At 36.8% G+C, this 20,327-nt stretch overlaps 1 protein-coding gene and 1 non-coding gene across 2 annotated transcripts in view; both read left to right on the top strand.

The window, feature by feature from the left end:
- LOC140157257 (dystrophin-like) overlaps window positions 1-20,327 on the top strand; it is a 392,916-nt gene that overhangs the window by 5,272 nt on the left and 367,317 nt on the right. The window contains 5 exon segments of the mRNA XM_072180385.1: window positions 1,012-1,194; window positions 10,291-10,434; window positions 11,179-11,337; window positions 12,403-13,038; window positions 14,356-14,658. Coding sequence (XP_072036486.1) covers window positions 1,012-1,194; window positions 10,291-10,434; window positions 11,179-11,337; window positions 12,403-13,038; window positions 14,356-14,658 — 1,425 coding nt within the window.
- On the top strand, window positions 8,439-8,512 carry Trnat-ugu (transfer RNA threonine (anticodon UGU)). Its single transcript has one exon. It is a non-coding gene; the product is annotated as a tRNA-Thr (tRNA).

Below are 20,327 nucleotides of genomic sequence, written 5' to 3'. Positions count from 1 at the left end.
ATGTTCTATTCAACAAGTATATGAATAGCTTTGTTGCAAACCTCCTTTCATCCACTTGCCCAATTTTGATAACACATCAAAAAATCATCAACATATCACTGATATAACTTGGTTTTTCAACAAAAGTAGTTTTTGGTGGAATGCTCATCCTACCTAAGCATCCCACCAATAACTGCTTTTGTTGCAAACCCCCATATGTCAATGATTTTTTTTGGGGGGGGGGGGTTGCAAATGCTTTTCATATGTGAATGTTGGTAACATTTCAGATGTAGTAGTTATATTACTGTCACATCTCATTTGGTACACCTTGTATGTGACCATCCACCACAAAGTGATAGTAAAGTTGGCTCTAGCTCATTTTCTGTTTATTGCAGATTTTGAAAAAATTTACTTTCAGCTTCAAAATGACACCTCAACCAGCTTCATCAGACATCTGGAAGTGAAGTTATAGTTCATCAAAGGTCAAATTCCTAGTATATTCAACATAGAAATCCAATTACTGTTTTTAATTGTATCTCAAAATGGAAAATGCCGACTTTAGGACCAGTTTGTGGTGGATGCACTGCAAAAACAGCAGAGCAACACTTAATAAACACTTTAACACTTCATAAACACTTGTTTGTACAGTGAAGGTACAGGGATGTTAATTTATAAACACCAAAACATGTTTAGAAATATGAAGATGTTTATGTTTTTTAACACAAGATAGTATTTAAATACATATTTTAAACACTATCTTGTGTTAAAAAACATAAACATCTTCATATTTCTAAACGTGTTTTGGTGTTTATAAATTAACACCTCTATACCTTCACTGTACAAACAGGTGTTTATGAAGTGTTAAAGTGTTTATTAAGTGTTGCTCTGCTGTTTTTGCAGTGTGGGCACATGATAACTGCATTAAATTGCACACTTCACAACCGCACCTTGAGATCCTCTTGGTGGATATAAGTTGCACATCATAAATCCCTGTATTCATTTATTTAATCCAAATAATCTTGTTTTGAACAGAAACAGAATCGAGACCTTAATAAGAAGAAATCCACCCTGGAGGACACAGGCAAGATGGCGGACACAATGATCAACCTTGGGGACAAAGAGGCCTTGAAATCAGTCAGAGAGGATGTGGACAAGACAAGACAAAACCTTGAAGAACTTGGTGCTAAAATAGAAGAGAGGAAACAAACTATGCAGGTAACAGAATGTTTCTCATTTTTGCTGATTTGGTTATGTGAACTGTATTATTTGTCAACAAGTTTCAAATAGTTTGATAAAATAGTGCATGAGGCAAAACAAGAGGTTTGTTGCAGAAGAGCGTGCATATAGTTTTTTAAATGTTAGTTTTAGCGCATTTTGATTTATCTCCATGTTTCAAGGATTTTTTTGTAAGGGGGAAAGTCAGACAATTTTGGTGAAGTAACAATATAAAAGGGGCCAAAAAATGTTCAAAGCTGCTAAGATTAATTGTCACCTTAACTTTATAATCACAGCTAAGCTTCATTTGTGGAAGCTTTGGAAGATTTAGTTTACAATCAAAGTCATGAATCAAGTTGAAAAAAGTACTACAATCTGGTGGTTGACTATAGTGTGTCTTATTGTAAATTGAGAGTAACGCCATGTTGGATTTTGCAGATTTCAATCGGTGCAGCGCTAGCGTACGGACAAATGTATATTTCTTACTTCTTTTGATGGGAACAGTTCTTTGTTAAAGGGGGTGACTTCCTCTGGCCTTACTGGCCTTCTGGTCATCCCCTCCATAATTCGTTTTGTTTGATATTGCCTTTGTTTATTTGTTTTTATAATTTATACTTATTTATATTTATATGACTTGTTGTGAATTGTATTTTAACGCGTGTGTATACGCCCTGTGGTATTAGGTCAGCCCGCTTGGTTTAAATCTACCACTGCAAAATCCAACATGGCTTTAGTCTCAACTTGAGACAAGACAGACTATATGTATAGGGTACTGAATAATCATTTCTCTGGACTAAAATCACTATCACCTCACTGAAACAAGTTAAGTGGCCTACTTAACATTCTTGTAGCAAATTCATTGTGCTCACTTGAAGCCTCCTTGGGAATTAATTGAAATAGAAAATTGAAATAAGTTAAATTGTCAAGTAAGAGGTCACTTCAAGTATTGGCTCAAGTGTACCCAAGACTATATTAGCAAGGAGGTTATTGCAGGTGGCAAAATGAAGCAAACATCAAGAATATTTCAAAATCATGAGGGTTTACTTTGGATTTATGAAACAGTACTATGCATATTTATACTAATTTTGGTGCATTTTTCATGTAGATTTCAAGTAATGATACAAAAATTGTGTTTAAAATTTGATAAAAATGTTGCGTGTGTCGTCTGCTCTTGATGCATTGTCAGCATGAACAAGGATACTCTGCAAGTTTAACCCCCTGAGCACTACCTGCCGATCTAAAATTGCCTCTGATTGGTCAATTACATGATATCTTCACTTTAATCACCAATCAGAATGGATCTTTGCAAATAATTCACCCCAATTTTTTTGCATGGTGAAATTATTCTAACAATGTTGCTGATTGGGCCAATTGATAACAAAAACTTCTTTTTGGCCTATCGGCAGGTAGTTCTCATGGGGTTAAGCTCTTGGAGAAATGTTACAGAAACAGATATACTTGAGATAAAACGGCTGAACCAATGCTAGGCATGTTTGTACTAAATTTTGATGCATTTGCATGTACAGGGTGTCCCAAAAAAAAGAGGCCCCTCGTTGCGCCCTCTTTTTCTCCTATTTTTTAAAAGTTGATCAAATATACTTTGGTATGTAAAGAAACCTTGAGTCGTTAGGTTTAATAAACCAAAACAATTATATCAATCGGCTCACAACTTTTGAAGATATGCTCTTTTAAAGAAATGTACCCGTTTTCACTCTGTCCACGGAGAAGGTTTGGCTACTTCAAAGATTGAAAAGGAGTACACATACCATGCATGAATATCAAACATTCCTCAATGATAACTTTATAAAATAACTTTATTTATCGAATGGGCTTTACCGGTGGGTTTATGGGCAATGGATTTTGTTAATAGTGTCATTAATTTGTTGGTAAAATGGATGCCGAATGCGACTTCTTTTGCTTTACTTGCAATTACTTATTTTTTCTTGGTTATTTATGCCTTTTTGTTTTATTATGTTTCTTATTTTCTTACTTTGTTGTTTCTTGCTTTCTTTTTTTATTTACAACATAAGTCATTTCTCTTTTTAGGATAAAAGGTAGCCCTAAAAGGCTGTTTGGTTTGTCTTTGGTTCTTCTGAAGTGAGTTTACTGTGCTGCTCTGCCCTCTACCTGGTTGCCTCCTTGGCGAATACAGGTTTCAGCCCTGGTCCTCATTAAGTCAATTGCGTTGCGTGCACTATCCTTGTGCGCCGGATACTTCATGCGAATGCATTCAGTAATACGCTTATGAAGATCTTAGATTTTGCCACAAAGGAAAAAGTGGTGTGAGGTGGGGTGATCGTGCAGGCCACTCCACAGCATGAGCCATCCCAACCACTCAGTTTGCTATCCGTGGACAGAGTGAGAAACAGGAACTTTCATTCAAAAGGGCATATCTTCAAAAGTTGTGATCCGATTGAAATAATTGTTTTGGTTTATTAAAGCTAACGATCAATGGTTTCTTTACATACCAAAATATATTTAATCTACTTTTCAGAAATAGCAGAAAAAGAGGGCGCAATGAGGGGCCTCTTTTTTTTGGGACACCCTGTATATTTCAAAAATTGTCACCAAAATATGAAATTTTGTTCAAAAAATTGTCACAAGTTGTCTGCCACCAAAATTGCCACCAAAATATGAAATTTTGTTTAAAATTTAATAAAAATTGTCACATGTTGTCTGCCACCATAATTGCCACCAAAATATGAAATTTTGTTTAAAATTTAATAAAAATTGTCACATGTTGTGTGCCACCAAAATATGAAATTTTGTTTAAAATTTAAAATTGTCACATGTTGTCTGCTTGTGATGTTTGCATGAAGAAGGTTACCCTTCAAGTTCAAGAGCTGGAAGAAATGTTACAGAAATAGATACACTTGAGATGTTAAGAGTTCCAGATGTTGTTCCTTGAGGGCTGATTTTAATGATGGCCTCATAATGTCATTATAAACACAACGCAGAGTTGCCAAACTTTTCAAGATCAATTCTGGAGGAACAGAGACTAAAAAAGTCACACAAGTTTGAATTCTTATGCATCAATTGAATTGCATAGACCAAAACTAAAAAATAATTTCTTTTCTGGTCAGTTTATAGTATCAGAGTTCACACTTAACTTTTTATCAACTTGCCACATGGCCAGGATTGGACTTGTTACACTCACCCACCAATGTTCCATTTTGCCTGGAGGTTTTTGTTTGGTGTATGACTGCATGATCATTTAAATTTGATTTATTAAGTGCCCTTCTAAAGATGGGTTGTTATTTGCTAGATCCACATTTACATATAGACTAAATAGACACCAGCGAAAGTGAAAGCTGTCTTACAACTTACTTACTCAACTAATGCATTTTACAACACCCAAATACCAAGAAATAGAAGCCCTGGTGTACGAAACAGACAAAGTGACCATAATGAAACTTAACTAGAACTATTCACAAATATCTGTAAATCACCTATTCAGAAATGTTTGGAAATCACCTAAATGGGCTACAAAATGACAAATGTGGCAACATGGCAGGAGGATCCCATCCTCTAGCCAGCCTTTATGGTACTCTTGATGTTTTATTCTGCAAAGGGTTTTGTGTGTGTACATTGGTGAAATATTTATATTTTATGAGGCATGATGTGAATATGTTTTTATTATGTGATGAAAGATTATTGAGCAGTGTGTTTAATATGATACCTGTTGATGTTGTGCGTGAACTATGTATGGATATAGTGTTTTGATCTGCAGAGCCTGGATAGTGTATATATTATTATGTCAAAGTGTTGAAAATGTCTTAGATATTGTACAATAACAACAACAAAAGCAACACCAGCAAGAACAAATCTAATACAAACAACAATAACATCACCAACAACAGCGAGCAGCAGCCAGTGGCATAGATTTCTTTTTGACGTTGCAATAACTACAGCAACAACAATTCTAACAACAACGGCAATAACAACAGCACCAACAGCAGCATCAGTAGGCAGTGTGACCAGTGGCATGTGAAACTGAGATAAAGGCCAAATATGGAGTAAAAAACAATAAAATACATAGACATCAAAAAACTTCATAACTTGAGAACCAGGTATGCTAGACCTTTAGTGTTTTCAGTAAATGATAGCCTATTGTATGTTTAATGTAATAAATACGGTAACTCATTTTTCAAAAATGCCTCCTTTGGCCCCCATAGACCATAGCAAAATAAAACCAGAACAAAACATACTTGTCCCATTCTGCCCAGGCCCTCTGCCCAGGATTTCATTTGGATGGTGCTGATTTTGAAAAAGTGGACTTTTTTCCAAGGGGGTGATTTTGTGAAAAGTGGACAAAATGTTGACCTTTTTTTTCTCCAAAAAGTGTAAAAAGCCTGATTGTTTTGCTCGCTACGCTTGCAAATTCTGAAAAATTTGGGGGGGGGGCATCGCACCCCGCACCCCCCTTGCATACGGCCCTGCTTTTGCCCCTCTCAATTTTAATGTTTCTGCTGCTACTGAGCAGTAAACAAAAAACAATAGCAATGCCAGTAACAACATCAACAACAGTAACATAATAAATGACAACAACCACAAATATTTTCTATTATTTCAATTCCAAAATAATCAGTTATTTCTGGAATACTTAAAATAAAATGCAACAAGTTTTTCAACATGATAATTCAATTCATCATACTCCTACACATGTGAGTGCTTACTCCATAATGCTCCAGCCCAAGTTTACCTGAACATAATACCTGCATGTGCAAAGGAAGCCTCTATATAGATTCCGATGCATTTTCCCTGGGGTCCACTTTTTCTAGTTGTATAATAATCAATTTGCCAAGCATAACAGGCTTGTTCAATATCCGCCATTGAGATTTCACAGTCGATAGGAATTATCCTCATCAAATTATATGGAATCAATTGTACTCGTCTAGCATCTAACACCGTGTGTATGTGGTTTTCAGTATCATGTTTAAGGGAGATCAGTAGGTCTGAAGCAACCTGGGGGCCAGGGGTGGTCATGTCCATCCCAATTATTGAGTGTTTTTAGGGGTGGAGAGGGCACTAATCAAATAGTATACCTATCTGTGACCAGCTGTTTTCAAAATACCCTCTGAAAAAGTTATTGTCTTTTTGCCCCCATTTTACATCAATTATGACCCCAACACAGGTTTACACATTCAACTAGCTTGTAACACTTTGATGCCCCTTTTTTGAAAATTGATGTTTGCACGTACCACATTCTTTCACACAAAAAAAAAAATCCCTTTTCACACTTTTTTTGTGACACAAATGTACACCTTTATAGCTGAGTTGCTATGGCTATTATAGAGTGGAGAATCTTTGTGCTTCTCTTCCTGAGAAATTACCATTTTTCCAGGAATGATGCTAGCAGTATATGAACTGTATCATATGAGCATTAATATGGGGATAGAATATCATCTGTCGTTCACTCCACACTAATGCTTTAACCCCATGAGAACTACCTGCTGATTGGTCAAAAAGAAGTTTTCATTATCAATTGCACCAATCAGCAACATTGTTAGAATAATTTCACTACACAAAAAATTAGGGTGAATTATTTGCAAAGCTCCATTCTGATTGGTGATTAAAGTGAAGATATCATGCAATTGACCAATCAGAGGCAATGTTGGATCGGCAGGATACTCAGGGGGTTAATGCTGGTTATCCTCTGCCTCTGTAGTGGTCATGTAAATAGCTAGATAGACGAGGGTATTATGAATGTGATAATGGCAATCGGACAGAGCCTTGAGGCTTGTATGTGTTAGGAGGATCTGTTATCATAATGTTGTCTTTTCATCTCTAGCGTGTTCTTCTAGATGCTCTTTTACATGGTATGGACCAATCAATTTTAATGTGGGGAAGGGGAATGGGGAGTTCACAATTTTGTTGGCTGCAAAATTTTGTATTCCCTGCACCCTCTTTTTTGTGTCCCATGTTTTCCAACTTTCATTTTCAACCAAATTTCCCCAAAAATTACCCCATTCCTCCCTGGCATAAATATTGATTGGTTTCTAATTGGTGCCAAATAAACATCTCAAAAAAAGTAACTAACCCCCCTTAAATAATGACCATTACTCAAAAACGGGTAATTGTATTACAAATCTGAAAAATGCGTTGGAAGCAGAATTTATTTCTGCACATTTTGACACCTCATTTGTAGCAATTGACTAAATATTGACGTCACAGCGTACATTTAAATCAATGTAACCCAAGATTTGAAAGTTGCAGTAAATTATATTGATTTTGTATTCAGTGTAATGGGAGGAAATCTGTGTAATGATATCTGAGTGTTTTTGTATTGTAAACATTTGTATGTAAGTGCAACTTTCAAATCAGGACCTCACTACATGAAATTGACCGTTGTTTTATTGTTTTCTGGGCTATCGTATCAAATGAGGTGTCAAAATACGCAGAAATAAATTCTGCTTCCAACGCATTTGACAGATTTGTAATACAATAGCCCCTTTTTGAATAATGGCCATTATTTAAAGGGGTTAGTTACTTTTTTTGAGATGTTTATTAGTAACTCATTCATATAGTTTTGATTATCATTGTGATCAGGCCTAGAAAAATGTTTATTTTCTTGGAAGATGAACAAAATTTCTCACAAAAGCAGTAATATTTTTTATATATGTTTCTTATTATTTTGGGTGAAACAGAGTTCCCTCCCAAATCAGTGGCGTACCGTGGCCGCCCCAACCCCGGGGGGCTGAAGAAGAAACAATTTTGCCGCCCCCTGCCTTAACAGCCCGAAAAGGTTGACCCAATTTTTTTCACGGTCATTTGAAAAAGTGAAGAGCAAAAAAAAAAAAGCGGTTTTAGGCGCTAGCGCCCTAAAAGCAACCTATTTTCAACATTTTTATGCTTTTTCAATTTTTTATGCCTTTTTATTTGCTAATTGCTTTGCCGCCTTTCGCTTTTGCCGCCCTGTTTTTGCCGCCTTCTTCTTCCGCCGCCCTTCGCTTTTTACCGCCCCTACTTTTTACCCGGGGTTGAGCGCCCAAAGCCCCCCTAAATATGCGCATGCAAATGGCAGCATTTCCCTAGAAGGGGCTTCCTGATGTCCTCATTTTTTCTGAGGCATGATTGTGATAAAAGTTTTCTTTTTTTTTAATTTTTTATAATTAGCTCCAAAGATATGGTAAAACATGAAGATGTAACAATATTGTAATTATTCATGATTCATTTTGACTTTAAAAGTTTAAGTGACCACTTATAGGTTCAAATTGCAACCTGCCTAATCACAAAGCTCTTGCGATCCAGTGGCCAAGGGGTTAAGGCACAGGTCTTGTAAACCTGAGGTCCTGGGTTCAATTCCCAGGTGGGATCACTTTTTCTGCTTGTCTCCTTTATTATTTGCGACAGCGAACCTGGTAAAAAAAATTATGTTTATTATACATAATTCCTGTCGATCATGCCATTGTTTTTCCAAGTTTAAGACCGACCCTGATGACATAATGCCAAGTAACCCAAATCTGTCATGTGTGATGGCTATTTTTTCATTCCATTATTATCAAGTTTGTGTGTATCCATTTATCTTAGCATTCATCCATTCCATATAAAAAGGTCATCTAGGCTATTAGATGGGACCCTCCAGACACAACATTAATAACTTGGTGCATGCATCATCATTAAGCATCTCTATGCTCATGTAGATGGCAAATTCACAGTCATAATTAAACAAAATATCAAAATTAATAAATCTTTTTTTTTTCAGAATTTTTTTGACCAGATTTGAAATCTGCATGAAAAATGCATTTGAATGGCAAAGTACAAATATACTGTGTATTGTATAGGGTTATAGTAGTCCTTCAGATTGGATCGGGGAAAGAATCTGTAAATTGGTGCATGCATCATTAAAGCATCTCTATGCTGATGTACATTTTAAATCTTGAGTCATATTTTTTCCCTTTTAAATTCTCTTAAATCATCTACATTTTTTAGATTTTTTGGGATTTTTTGGGTCTAGACTTAAAATATTCATGAAAATCGCATTAGGAAGAGTACAAATATGCCTAGCTGTATAGTTGGATTGGATTTTGAGAAAGAATCTGCGACTTGTATTTGTGATTCCACGATCACATCGTCATACATAGTTCTAATAAGTTTGTGTGTACATCATCAGCTCGTACAATATGTAGGGCAGACAGATGAAATTCACTATGTGTACATTGTCAGAGGTACGTACCAAAACAAATGCAGTTCTTCCGTCCGTCCATCCGTCCAAACGATGCCTCAGTTTTAAAAGGCTTGTCTACAGTTATCAGAAGCACTTTGTATCAAGTTGGGCCATTATAGGCTATTAGGAGGAGACCTTACTCAACACTACTGTGTGGTGACTGTACAAGGTTCACAGTCAATGACCAATGTGCGTGCATTAAGATACTAGTATGTTTTCAAAATGTTTCATAGTGTGTGTTTATATACCATAGTGTGCTGAGGATGTGATTTAATTTGGATGTACTTAAGCCAGCTGCAAGATAATTGTCATGATGAATGAGGCGATGTTGGATGCTTGCTACCGGCATCACCAGGAGGACATTCCTGTCTTACTATGGACAGCTGGATCAGAAAATGGGCTATTCCAGTTAAAATCCACACTACCCCTGTGGAAGAGTTTGGAAATATATTCCACAGGGGGAGTATGTTTTTCAAATGTAATTGGTCAGAGTTAATCATTTTGAAACCCATACTCCTCCTGTATAATGGCTTTACCTATATCTTCCACAACTGGAGTGAGTATTTCAAATGGAAGTTACTTAATTATCTATTCTATTCAAAACTTATACTCCCTCTGTGGAAGACTTTAGCTAAATCTTCCACAGGGGTAGTGTGGATTTTAAATGGAATAGCCCAATGTTATCATTTTTGATTATTTGTCTTAGATAACCCTCTGATTGGTTGTTGAACCTTAATTGTCTGCATATCATCAATGGTCCTCTCTATAGACCTTTAAGACATTGACGTTAAGCTTAAGCACTGCCAGTGTGGTAATCTCCATTGCAAATTGCATGTATGAGTACACATTGTTGATTTCCTCTTTAGATGTCATGAAAGTAACCAAATCTTCACTCTTTTGACGTTTTCTTTCCTCTGGTGCTCTTGCAGAAGTATGCGGAACAGATGGAGGCCTACCGCAGCAACCTTGGGGAGGTGAAACCCTGGCTAAGTGATGCAGAGAAGAAGCTTGATGCCTCAGCAAGACTGCCTCAGGATGACCAGATTTCCGAGGAAGAGATACAGAAATACCAGGTAAGGTGTTAAGTAGTGATAGTTGTGTATCATAGGGAAGAGACTGTCATCTGTTGCTAGGGGCAGGGCATAGGTGGGTATGTGATATAAAGTGTGAAATGTTATGACTTAAACAATGAGGACAGGAAGAAATCTTCTTTGTAAACTTATTCATGTCTGCTCAAAATGCATAGCTTTCGGGATGCCATGGAAATGTACGAGGTATGTTTTACCTGAATTGCTTCTCGCGTGGGATCGATGACCATTTATAAGCACAAATTGAAATTCAGATGAATATTGTTTGCATTGTTTATAATAAGATATGTCGCAAATAGAAACACTTGAGATATCGTTGATAATGGATGTATGAATTACGAATAATGGGAGTTATATGAATAAGCTTATCAATTTTATATGACGTCATTGTTTGCAAAAAGTGTATGTTGGTTTCTTAAGACATGCGATTTTGTAACTCCAGCTAACATTTTAATGTGAAAATTGTGTTCTTTTAGTTGGGCACATATGAAGAATTAAAAAAAGTTGTGGAACATTGTCAAATTCAATTGCCTATCGAAGCTTCATTCAACAATGGCAACATTGAACTGATTTACTTGGAACAGCTGTAAAACAATTATCCTAGCAGACAAGTCAATTTCTATTGTTTGAGTGAGAATTTTGAATACTGATTCAACTCAAAATCTTCCAAGTTGTTCTTAAGCTTCTTCTTTATCCTGTTTCTATGATGTTACTGCTTATTACAAACAGAAGCTTCAAGAGGAAGCGGATGACATGTCCCCTCGTGTGGAGGAAATCCGAGACCAAGCCCTTGAGTTGATGAGACTTGGAGGTGATTGTCGTCGATCTACAGAGCCTGATCTGATTAGCCTTAACCAGAGATGGGAAGATGTGTCCTTGAGAATTAAGGTATAGTTATTGACTTTTGTTTTATATCGTCGGTCGCAACACATAGTGGCGTATAGCCATTTTCCAAATTTTCCGTTTCACATAGTGGCGTATACGCTAGCTAATATCCTATAGTTTGAACCTTGGACTTTAATTTTAAATGGAATCGGGCCACTGAGAGATAACAGTGGAGGAGTATCGACTCTGTTACTAGTAGCATATCCTTCAAAAACGGTTTGCTCAGAGACGTATTTTGCCCTTCACGTACGCCACTATGTGTTGCGACCGACGATATGTTTAACCCCCTGAGCACTATCTGCCGATCTAACATTGCCTCTGATTGGCCAATTACATGATATCTTCACTTTAATCACCAATCAGTATGGAGCTTTGCATATAATTCACCCCAATTTTTTTGTGTGGTGAAATTATTCTAACAATGTTGCTAATTGGGCCAATTGATAATGAAAACTTCTCTTTGGCCAATCAGCAGGTAGTTCTCATGGGGTTAATAGGAAGAGACTCTGTAATCATGTTTACGTCCACCTGTCTGTACATCCGTTCCTAGCCATTTGTCAAGATTTGTTATTCATAACTGAATGAATGGAAGGATATCAATATGATTGTCAGTGTTTGATATGCAAATTGAGTAATTTGCCTAATTTATGCAAAGATTCGGGAATAACAAAACGCAAACTCCAGCACAGCCTGGTATTGGTTGGTTTTGTGTAACTAGGGTGGTGTTAGGCGGTACCTTCCCTAGCTAAGTGATACTAACCAATCACAGGCTGTGAGATGTTTGATTGGCAGGATTGGTGGACACAAACTAGTTTCTAAATTTCTAAATTTCTGGCTTTTATTATAATTAAATTTTCAGTGAAAGTTGGAATATGAAGTTGGTGCATTTATCATTTTGTATGTATTATATATCTCAACAGTTACGTGCAAAAAGGCTGTAAGGGCTTTGTAATGATTTTGTACTTATGACCTTCTTGCATTCAATGATAAAACTACTCTTCACTCATTACACTTTCCTTAAATACTAAATACCAAGCATTTTTCCTTTCTTTATTTAATAATGTACAGCAACGACAAGCAGAACAGAAAAGGATTTCCGGAGCGATTGAGATTGAAAAACGACGCAAAGAGGAAGCAGAAGCAGCAGCAAATAAACAGAAAATAGCCGAGGAAGAACAAATTCAACAACAAGTTGTTAAACCAGAAGAGTCAGCGCCCCCAGTGATGGAAGCGGAAACAAGCGAGGAAATAGACTCGATTTCAGACGAAGCTCTGGTGTGCAGAAGCGAACTGGAAATGGAATTTGAGGATATTGCTCGTGAACCCAGTCCTGTTGAGGTGATAGAGGAACCCATGGATCAACAGATCGTGATTCCGGTTCATTCTGCCCCGGACTTCACACACCTTGAACACCTTGCGCCCGTCCAAGAAGAAATTGTCGATGAAAAATGCGAACAGATGATCGTAGAAACTGAAGAGTCATCCATGAATCTAGATGAGATGTTCGAAAAGTTGAAATCGGATGCGGAAAAGAATCGAGTGCCAAAGACAGAAGAGGAGGAGGAGAGAGAACGAAGCATGGCTGAGATAAATTTGATTTTGGAGCAGACGTACACTGCCATTGATTTGTGTGATCATAGGCTGGTTGATGGTAGTGATCTGAGGGAAGAGGATTTTGACAAAGATGTGGAAGAAAATGTACAGGTAAATTATAGACTTCAAGCAATTGCATTTATTAAAGGAACTTGTACAGTGCTGTTAGAATTCAGTGGATTTGATTCTCAATACAGCTAGCAATTTGGTTGAGGTGTGTAGTGCTGGTTTTCAAAAGTAGAGCTTTTAAGGAACTGATTTGGAGTAAAATTGGGGTCTTAAAAAATGATGCAGGGGCAAAATAGATCTTTTACCCAGCAAATACAAAACACTTTTGGAAACATAAGTAAAAGGTTAAAACATTTTAACCTGTTTGAATATTATATTATATGAAAGGTAAAATAAAGTTCAAAAATATTTTTGAAAACCTAATGCAAAACATTTTTAAAATAATGTTATTTAGAAGTTGATAAAATATTTTGCAAAAATGTTTACAATCTAAAATTTTTTAATAACATTTTGATAATATATAAAATATGTTGTAGTGTTTTCCCTACGAAACGTTAAATGTTATGAAAATGTTTAAAACGTTTCGTAAAAACGTTTTGTGTTTGCTGGGTAAGGATCTGATTTGGATTAAATGGGTGTCATAGGTAACTGATTTTATGAACTAGGAGCGCAAATTAATTGTTTCTTTTAGAAGGAGTAGGCAAAATCAAGTGTTGAGCTCAAAGTATAGTTGTAGCTTTAGAGCAGGACGAACTGTGACACAAAAAATAGCAGAAGCTTGCTGGATTGGGGACTTGAGGTGTGATCTTGTAGTCTTGGCTGCCACACATTTAACCTGTCAATGCCAGGTCCTGAATTTGAAATATGTGACGTGTCATTTCAAAAGGAGACACTTTTGGGCAGGATCGTAAATGGAGAAATAGCCAAAAATCCGCTCGGGGGAGATTTTTCGCAATTTGGGTTTGTTGCGAATTTGTGATGTTATTAATCTTTAAAATATTGTCTGATAGTTTCAGACCGGAATATAACTGGCATCTTGTATTTTTTGAGACATATCCTAGGTAATTCCTACTCTCAACATGGTCAATAATATTTTTAAAAGCCGATATCTCAATTTCCAATTTTATAATACCATAACTTACGAACTCAATATCCTCGCTTAGGAATGTCCGATTTCATTGGGGAAAACGGCGTTGTGGAGCAAAATATCTATATATTTAAGATATGTAAAAACCTCAAAATTGATAACCTGCCCAAAAGTGTCTCCTTTTGACATGACACGTCACATATAAGCTTGAGAACTGTCCAATCTTCTATTTGCTACAATTTGCACATTTATGAAAATATTATCCAATGTGCTTTACCATCTTCAGTTTTTAAAATTTCATCAACTTCAACTTGTATGTGCTTATTTTGCAGGAGACCACTGAAGCCCTTGACAACCTCCGTCCAGATGTTGAACAGCTTATTGAAAATGGAGAACAACTCTTGGCCAAAATGAAAGTGGAAGATCCTGATGAGGCGATCATTCTCCAGAGCAAGCTGACCATCCTAAGGACGAGATGGAATGCCTTGGAACTGGACGCGGATAGCCGCAAGGGAGTAATAAGGGATGTAGTACCCAAATGGCATCAGTTTGAGAAGGAGAGTTCAGAGCTTGACAAATGGATGGATGATGTCAAAGGTCGTCTCCAAGAGGCTGATGATGATGACAAATTGAAGGTAAGAAACTATTGGTATGTTGATTTAAGAGATTTTACTTCAATACAGTGCACTGTGAACTCACCTGAAGTGTTTTTGCTAGATGGACTATAGTTAGGGTGCTGACAGCAGATAGTGTTCTGTGATGGCCTCTTGTCTTGTCCTTATCCCTAATGCCCCAGTTGGGGGAAGGAAAGAAGAAAGGAAGAAAGAAAGAAGAAGATAAAACTTTCTTTTTTTCTTGGGTGCGGTTTTGACCCCTGACCCCTTGCCATAGGGGTGTAGTTTGGCCGACTGTTCGTATGATGCTGCAATCGCATACCTGTTTGTGACTACGTTTTCTGAATTGAGGTTTTCTGATGTTTGGTTCGGTTAGGATTATCAATTGTGATGTCATATGAGTTACACAATGATGTCATAAGGAGATGTTTTACTGATTTGCTAGCCACCCCCAGTTGAGTTTGACCAACTAGCTGGATCTGTTATTCAGCTATGAAATGAATGAGCCAGTCATTGGTCATAATTTAGTCGCTCATCGGTGCGATGTGTGGTTCAAGTGAATATAGTATAATATCAGCCCTAATGCAATAAACAGTCAACTGCAAAGTTGATAGGTTGATAAAACATGATGAATATGGTGCTATATACTAGTTTAATGTGAAGTTGTATACAAAGTAAAGGGGGTCTCCGGCAATCATAACATTGTGCCTTATATGTTAGAAAAATAATTATCAAGCATGAATCACATGGTTTTATTTAAAACAAGCTCACATTGACCATAAAAACAAATAAAAACTGTCGGCTCTCAACACACGATATTCAAAATTCCTCATTTCTAAGTGCAATGACGTAATAGTTACTTGTGCTCAGTTGTCGTCAGACAATTTCGGCGCCCGGGAATTTTGAATATCGCGTGTTGAGAAACGGATGTTTTTATTCGTTTTAATGATCACTATGAGTTTGTTTTAAATAAAACCATGTGATTCATGCTTGAGAAATATTTTTCTTACACATAAGGAATAATGTTGTGATTGCCGGAGACTTCCTTTAAGAAATTTTAATCACTTCATTTAAATATGTATTTGGCCAAGTAATTCTTTTTGCCAAGTACACCATTACCAAGCAGGACAAAAGTTAAATTTTGAACAGTTGATCCACATGACCTGCATTTTTTGTTCTTTCTTGTTCAGTTGATAACTCTTTGACTATTTGCTTATGTAATTAACTGCATAAATGGTTCGTATCAGATAAATAAGCAGTTTAATGTTATATCAATAAATGGTATATCCGTTATAAATGTCAGACGTGACTATAACACTTCACATTAAATCAGTGTATGTATGTGACACATTCAAATATAGCCAAAAGGTACTGGTAAATTGGAAATTTTTGCGCTACGTTTATTTTCGCACTTTTCACATTCCAAGCTGCTACCGTGAAAATAACAACATACAAATATATTGTTTGTGTGTATAATTCAATGTATGGAAACATAGAATCACAAATTTACAAACAAGGCAAACGGTTTAAAATTAGCAAAGTGTGAAAAATTAATAGTGTGTAAATTTCTATTTTTACAGTAACACACACATTGGTAATGAAAACAGTGTCATGTGGAGACACAAATGAATCTTGTTTTGCCAGAGCTCTACACTCACGCAGTGATAACATTGGATTAATGTTAGGGACAATTATAGTTGGGATGTATGACTGTGAAATAAGAGTTACGATGACACGGCCTCATACAAGAGTGCACGGAGCTTCTTCAACCAAATACCTGCACGCATGCAGTGCTAGCAATAGATTTGATTTAAAGCAAAGGACATCGATTTTCTGACAAGAATAAGTTGACAAATTTTAATGCAATTTAAATGGCTTGTGAAATTCTTGGTTATTTTGAAATATGTATACAATACCTTTGTAAATGTGATTTAAGGTACTGGGTGTATTTCACTTAGCTGTTAACCCTTCTTAACTCAAGTAACTGTAGTAAATCCCTATTACTTACGAATGGTACCAAGTCATTTTGGTGAAATTGATTTTAGGATGAGTCTCTATTATGATTTTGAGACCTACGAAGCTTTGTAAAACGTAACTTTACAAAGGGCCCCTGTAGTAAATCCCTATTACTTACGAATGGTACCAAGTCATTTTGGTGAAATTGATTTTAGGATGACTCACAATTACGATTGATTTTGAGACCTATGAAGCTTTGTAAAACATAACTTTACAAAGGGCCCCTGTAGTAAATCCCTATTACTTACGAAGGGTACCAAGTCATTTTAGTGAAATTGATTTTACGATGAGTTGTAAGTCACAATTGATTTTGAGACCTGCAAAGCTTCGTAAAGTTAAGTGAAATAGAGCCCTTGTCTAATATCTGTGTTAAGGGGGTCACAAGTAAATCAAAGAATAGAATAAACAAATAAAATCAGGCTGAAAAAAACACCCAAAAACTAGAAACTAGAAACACTCCCTTAGCAGGGGTCTTTAAAAGTCAAATCAAGTCAAAGATACTCATGTGAATGAAAATGTATCGCTGCCCACAATCTGTGAATGTGACTTGAAGGGACAATTATAGATGGCAAGGGTGAAATAAATGTGTGATTACATATCCAATGACCTGGCACACATGCAAGGGAGCACACTGTGGCACAACATTGTACTCATGCAGTGTTAACATTTGATCAATGTTGGAGATGTTTATAGAGGGGATGGGCTAGAAAGAGGATGGTGCAATATTGATACATTGATCTGATACAGGTCCAAAGTCCCGTCCAACGTAGAGCTTCTTTAGTGTCAGTGATGATTATTAGGGAATAGTCAAACTTGAGAAAACTCTCAAGTATGTAAGCAACCCATAGAGACTAGACCCAAAGAGTATCAACTTCTTCTTTTTCTTCTTCTTCTTCCTTATTAGTGCTGGCCTTATATGTATGAGTATTATTGCACTGCGTACAGACAAGCTGTACTTATTTTTTACTCTGGAACCTAGAGTAGATGAGTGTATTTTTGAAGTACAGTCAACAGTACCAGGATGATCCCCTGCTCTTTTCAAATAGCCTGTGACATTCTTTAACGTGCACACTGCATGTATTAATGTCAGAAATACATGTACACAGGACCGATGGCTTAAAGTGCCCTCCGAAGCACTAAGCAAGTAGAGTGAAGTGTATTGCTCAAGGAAACAAAGAGCCAGCCGAGCTCAAGTGGACGTACTTAGATTTAGAACCCGAGACCCTGGGATTCACAGTCCAACACCTTAACTACTCGGCCACGATCCCCACTCTGCCATGTTTGTGAGTCGCCATGTTTGTGATAAAGCTCAAAATAGTGTACCTCCAGATTATTTTGCCAAATTTTCGCCAATAACTTATACCAAGTGCTTCAATTGCAAACAGTGGTGATAATCAAGCTTGAAGACTGAAGGTTCACTTTTTTGGCCCCCATGCATGATAAACCAAGATGGCAGATTTACAATAGCATTTGTAACACACATGCAATTCTGAGTTGGTACCACAGAATTAAAACTAGAGAACCAGGACTTCCTATACCGCCTTGTGCAATAGCGCGGTTAGTTATGGGCAAAAAATGGGGGGTATTCGGGTACTTATCAACGGTACACGAAAAATGAACGAAAACAATTCTGCATGATAATCACACTATAATGAATTGCATCGCTCCTAGATTTAGTCAGTGTCTCTCTCCATGAAGCATGGCTAGTATCGCGCACAAGCACTGATTAGTTTCGGGTGCATTTCATGCAAAACACAAATGTCCCCAATTTTTGTCCCTGATGCGTGTATCAAGATGACAGTCGAGTCCTAGTTCTCTGGTTTTAATTCTGAGTCGGTACTCTTTGGGTCTAATCTCTTTGAAGTAGTCTCATACTTGGCCACTAGATCTTTATTACTGATCCTGTGCCATATACTGGGGTACACAAAAAGGTGGCTTTGTTACATTGTGATGTGCAGTTTGGATTTCAAAACACCGTCTCTTGAGTATTCCTTCACTTAGAAGATTCAATTAGGTCTTAAATTGAGGCTAATTTATTCTATATTACTCATGTTTTTATCCTGTTTTCAAATATTTTTCAATTATTTTCTTATGACGTTTGGCATGAAATGTGCCAAGGGTGGCTGAGGATTAGGGGAGGAGGATTAGGGGAGGGATTCATATTGTAAATTTGATTTAAAACCCCTTTAAAAATTTGAATCTAGTAAAAAATGTCTAAATGAACTCCCAGACATCTAAACCAAGTGAATAAATACAAACGTTCATTTAAAAGACCAATACTTGCTCAGAATGATTGTAAATGTGGAAAAAAGAGGCGGGGTTACATCGTCCCTACTTTGTGATTGTTTTTGCCTTCACTCTCTCATTTTTTAACCGATTTCCATAAAAAAGGTGTCAAAATGCTCAGAAGGATGAACCACTTCAAATGAGATGTGTAGGTAAAATGTATGAACCATTTCATTTTTTTACTATGTAACACAAAGGTACCCCAGGTTGTGACACAGGACCTACTACCAATTATAAATAGATTGAAATAAAAGTTTGGATGACATGATCAAGTGATGTTTTTCGATACGCTCACCTTCATACTTGCGAGGAGGAGCGTCCCCATCTGTTGGCGTCTTGCCAACTGTGATTAGTTCATGACATATGCACGAATGATTTAGATTCTTGAAGTAAAGTTACTAGCCCCCCTGGGTTGGGATTTAACCCCTGGGTAGGGTTTGAAACTATGAGTTATACCGGTTGGAAGTTTGACCTATGTTGTGTTGTAATGATTGCAAGTTATGGTTAAGGCCAATTTAAGGGAGGCACTCTTGAACGTTGTTGTTGAGGCCAGAAAAGGGAGGCAATTAAAATGCACATTTTATCGGAAGATGTTAGTGAAAAATGAAGAATATTTACATTATACACCTTATCAAAGAATCAGAAGTGGAGTATGCCACATAATAGCAGGACCTCAACTAGAGTACCATTCTCAATTTCCACACTAGTTGGTGACATTCCACATAGCACAAAACCAATTCAATTCTCAGAACTTTGATGGAGGATATGAGAGTATAAATTCTTATGCCTGGTCGCTGACATTTCACATGTGACAAACCTATGAACAGAACTTTGACACAGGAGATGAGAGTATCAATCTCAACACCTGGTGGCAAACATTCCACACTTAGTGTAACTAATTAAGTGTACCGGACTTTGAGACAGGTGTGAGAGTATTAATCTCAACACCTGGTCACTGGACTGAAATTCCACACATTACATAACCAATTACATGTACAGGACTTTGTCACAGGTATGAGAGTGCCAATCTCTTTATCCAGAGCCTGACATTTAACATGTAACATTAATCTATTGTATGTGCAAAACTCTGACTTTTGAGATGAGAGTATAAACCTACACCCCCTGGTCAATTACATTCCACACATGGTATAAACCAATTACATAGGAGAGAGCTATATCACATCAATTAATTAGGACATAGTTGAAATTGTTGCCAAGAAAACATGAGAAGTTGCTGGAGGTTTCCATTTCTCTGACCTTTCCATCACTCGTATCTGCTTTAAAAATAAAATAATTAATTAGACAAATCGTTAGTAGATTTAATTACAACTACTGGATTGGTCATTAGCGCAAATGCTATTCCTGCGACTACTATTTTCTGTCCTTTC

This window comes from Amphiura filiformis, chromosome 7, assembly GCF_039555335.1.
Source record: "Amphiura filiformis chromosome 7, Afil_fr2py, whole genome shotgun sequence".
In the NCBI taxonomy this organism is placed as follows: Eukaryota; Metazoa; Echinodermata; class Ophiuroidea; order Amphilepidida; family Amphiuridae; genus Amphiura; species Amphiura filiformis.
The sequence above is the reverse complement of the archived record's forward strand: the minus strand, read 5'-3'. Positions and strand labels throughout refer to the sequence as shown.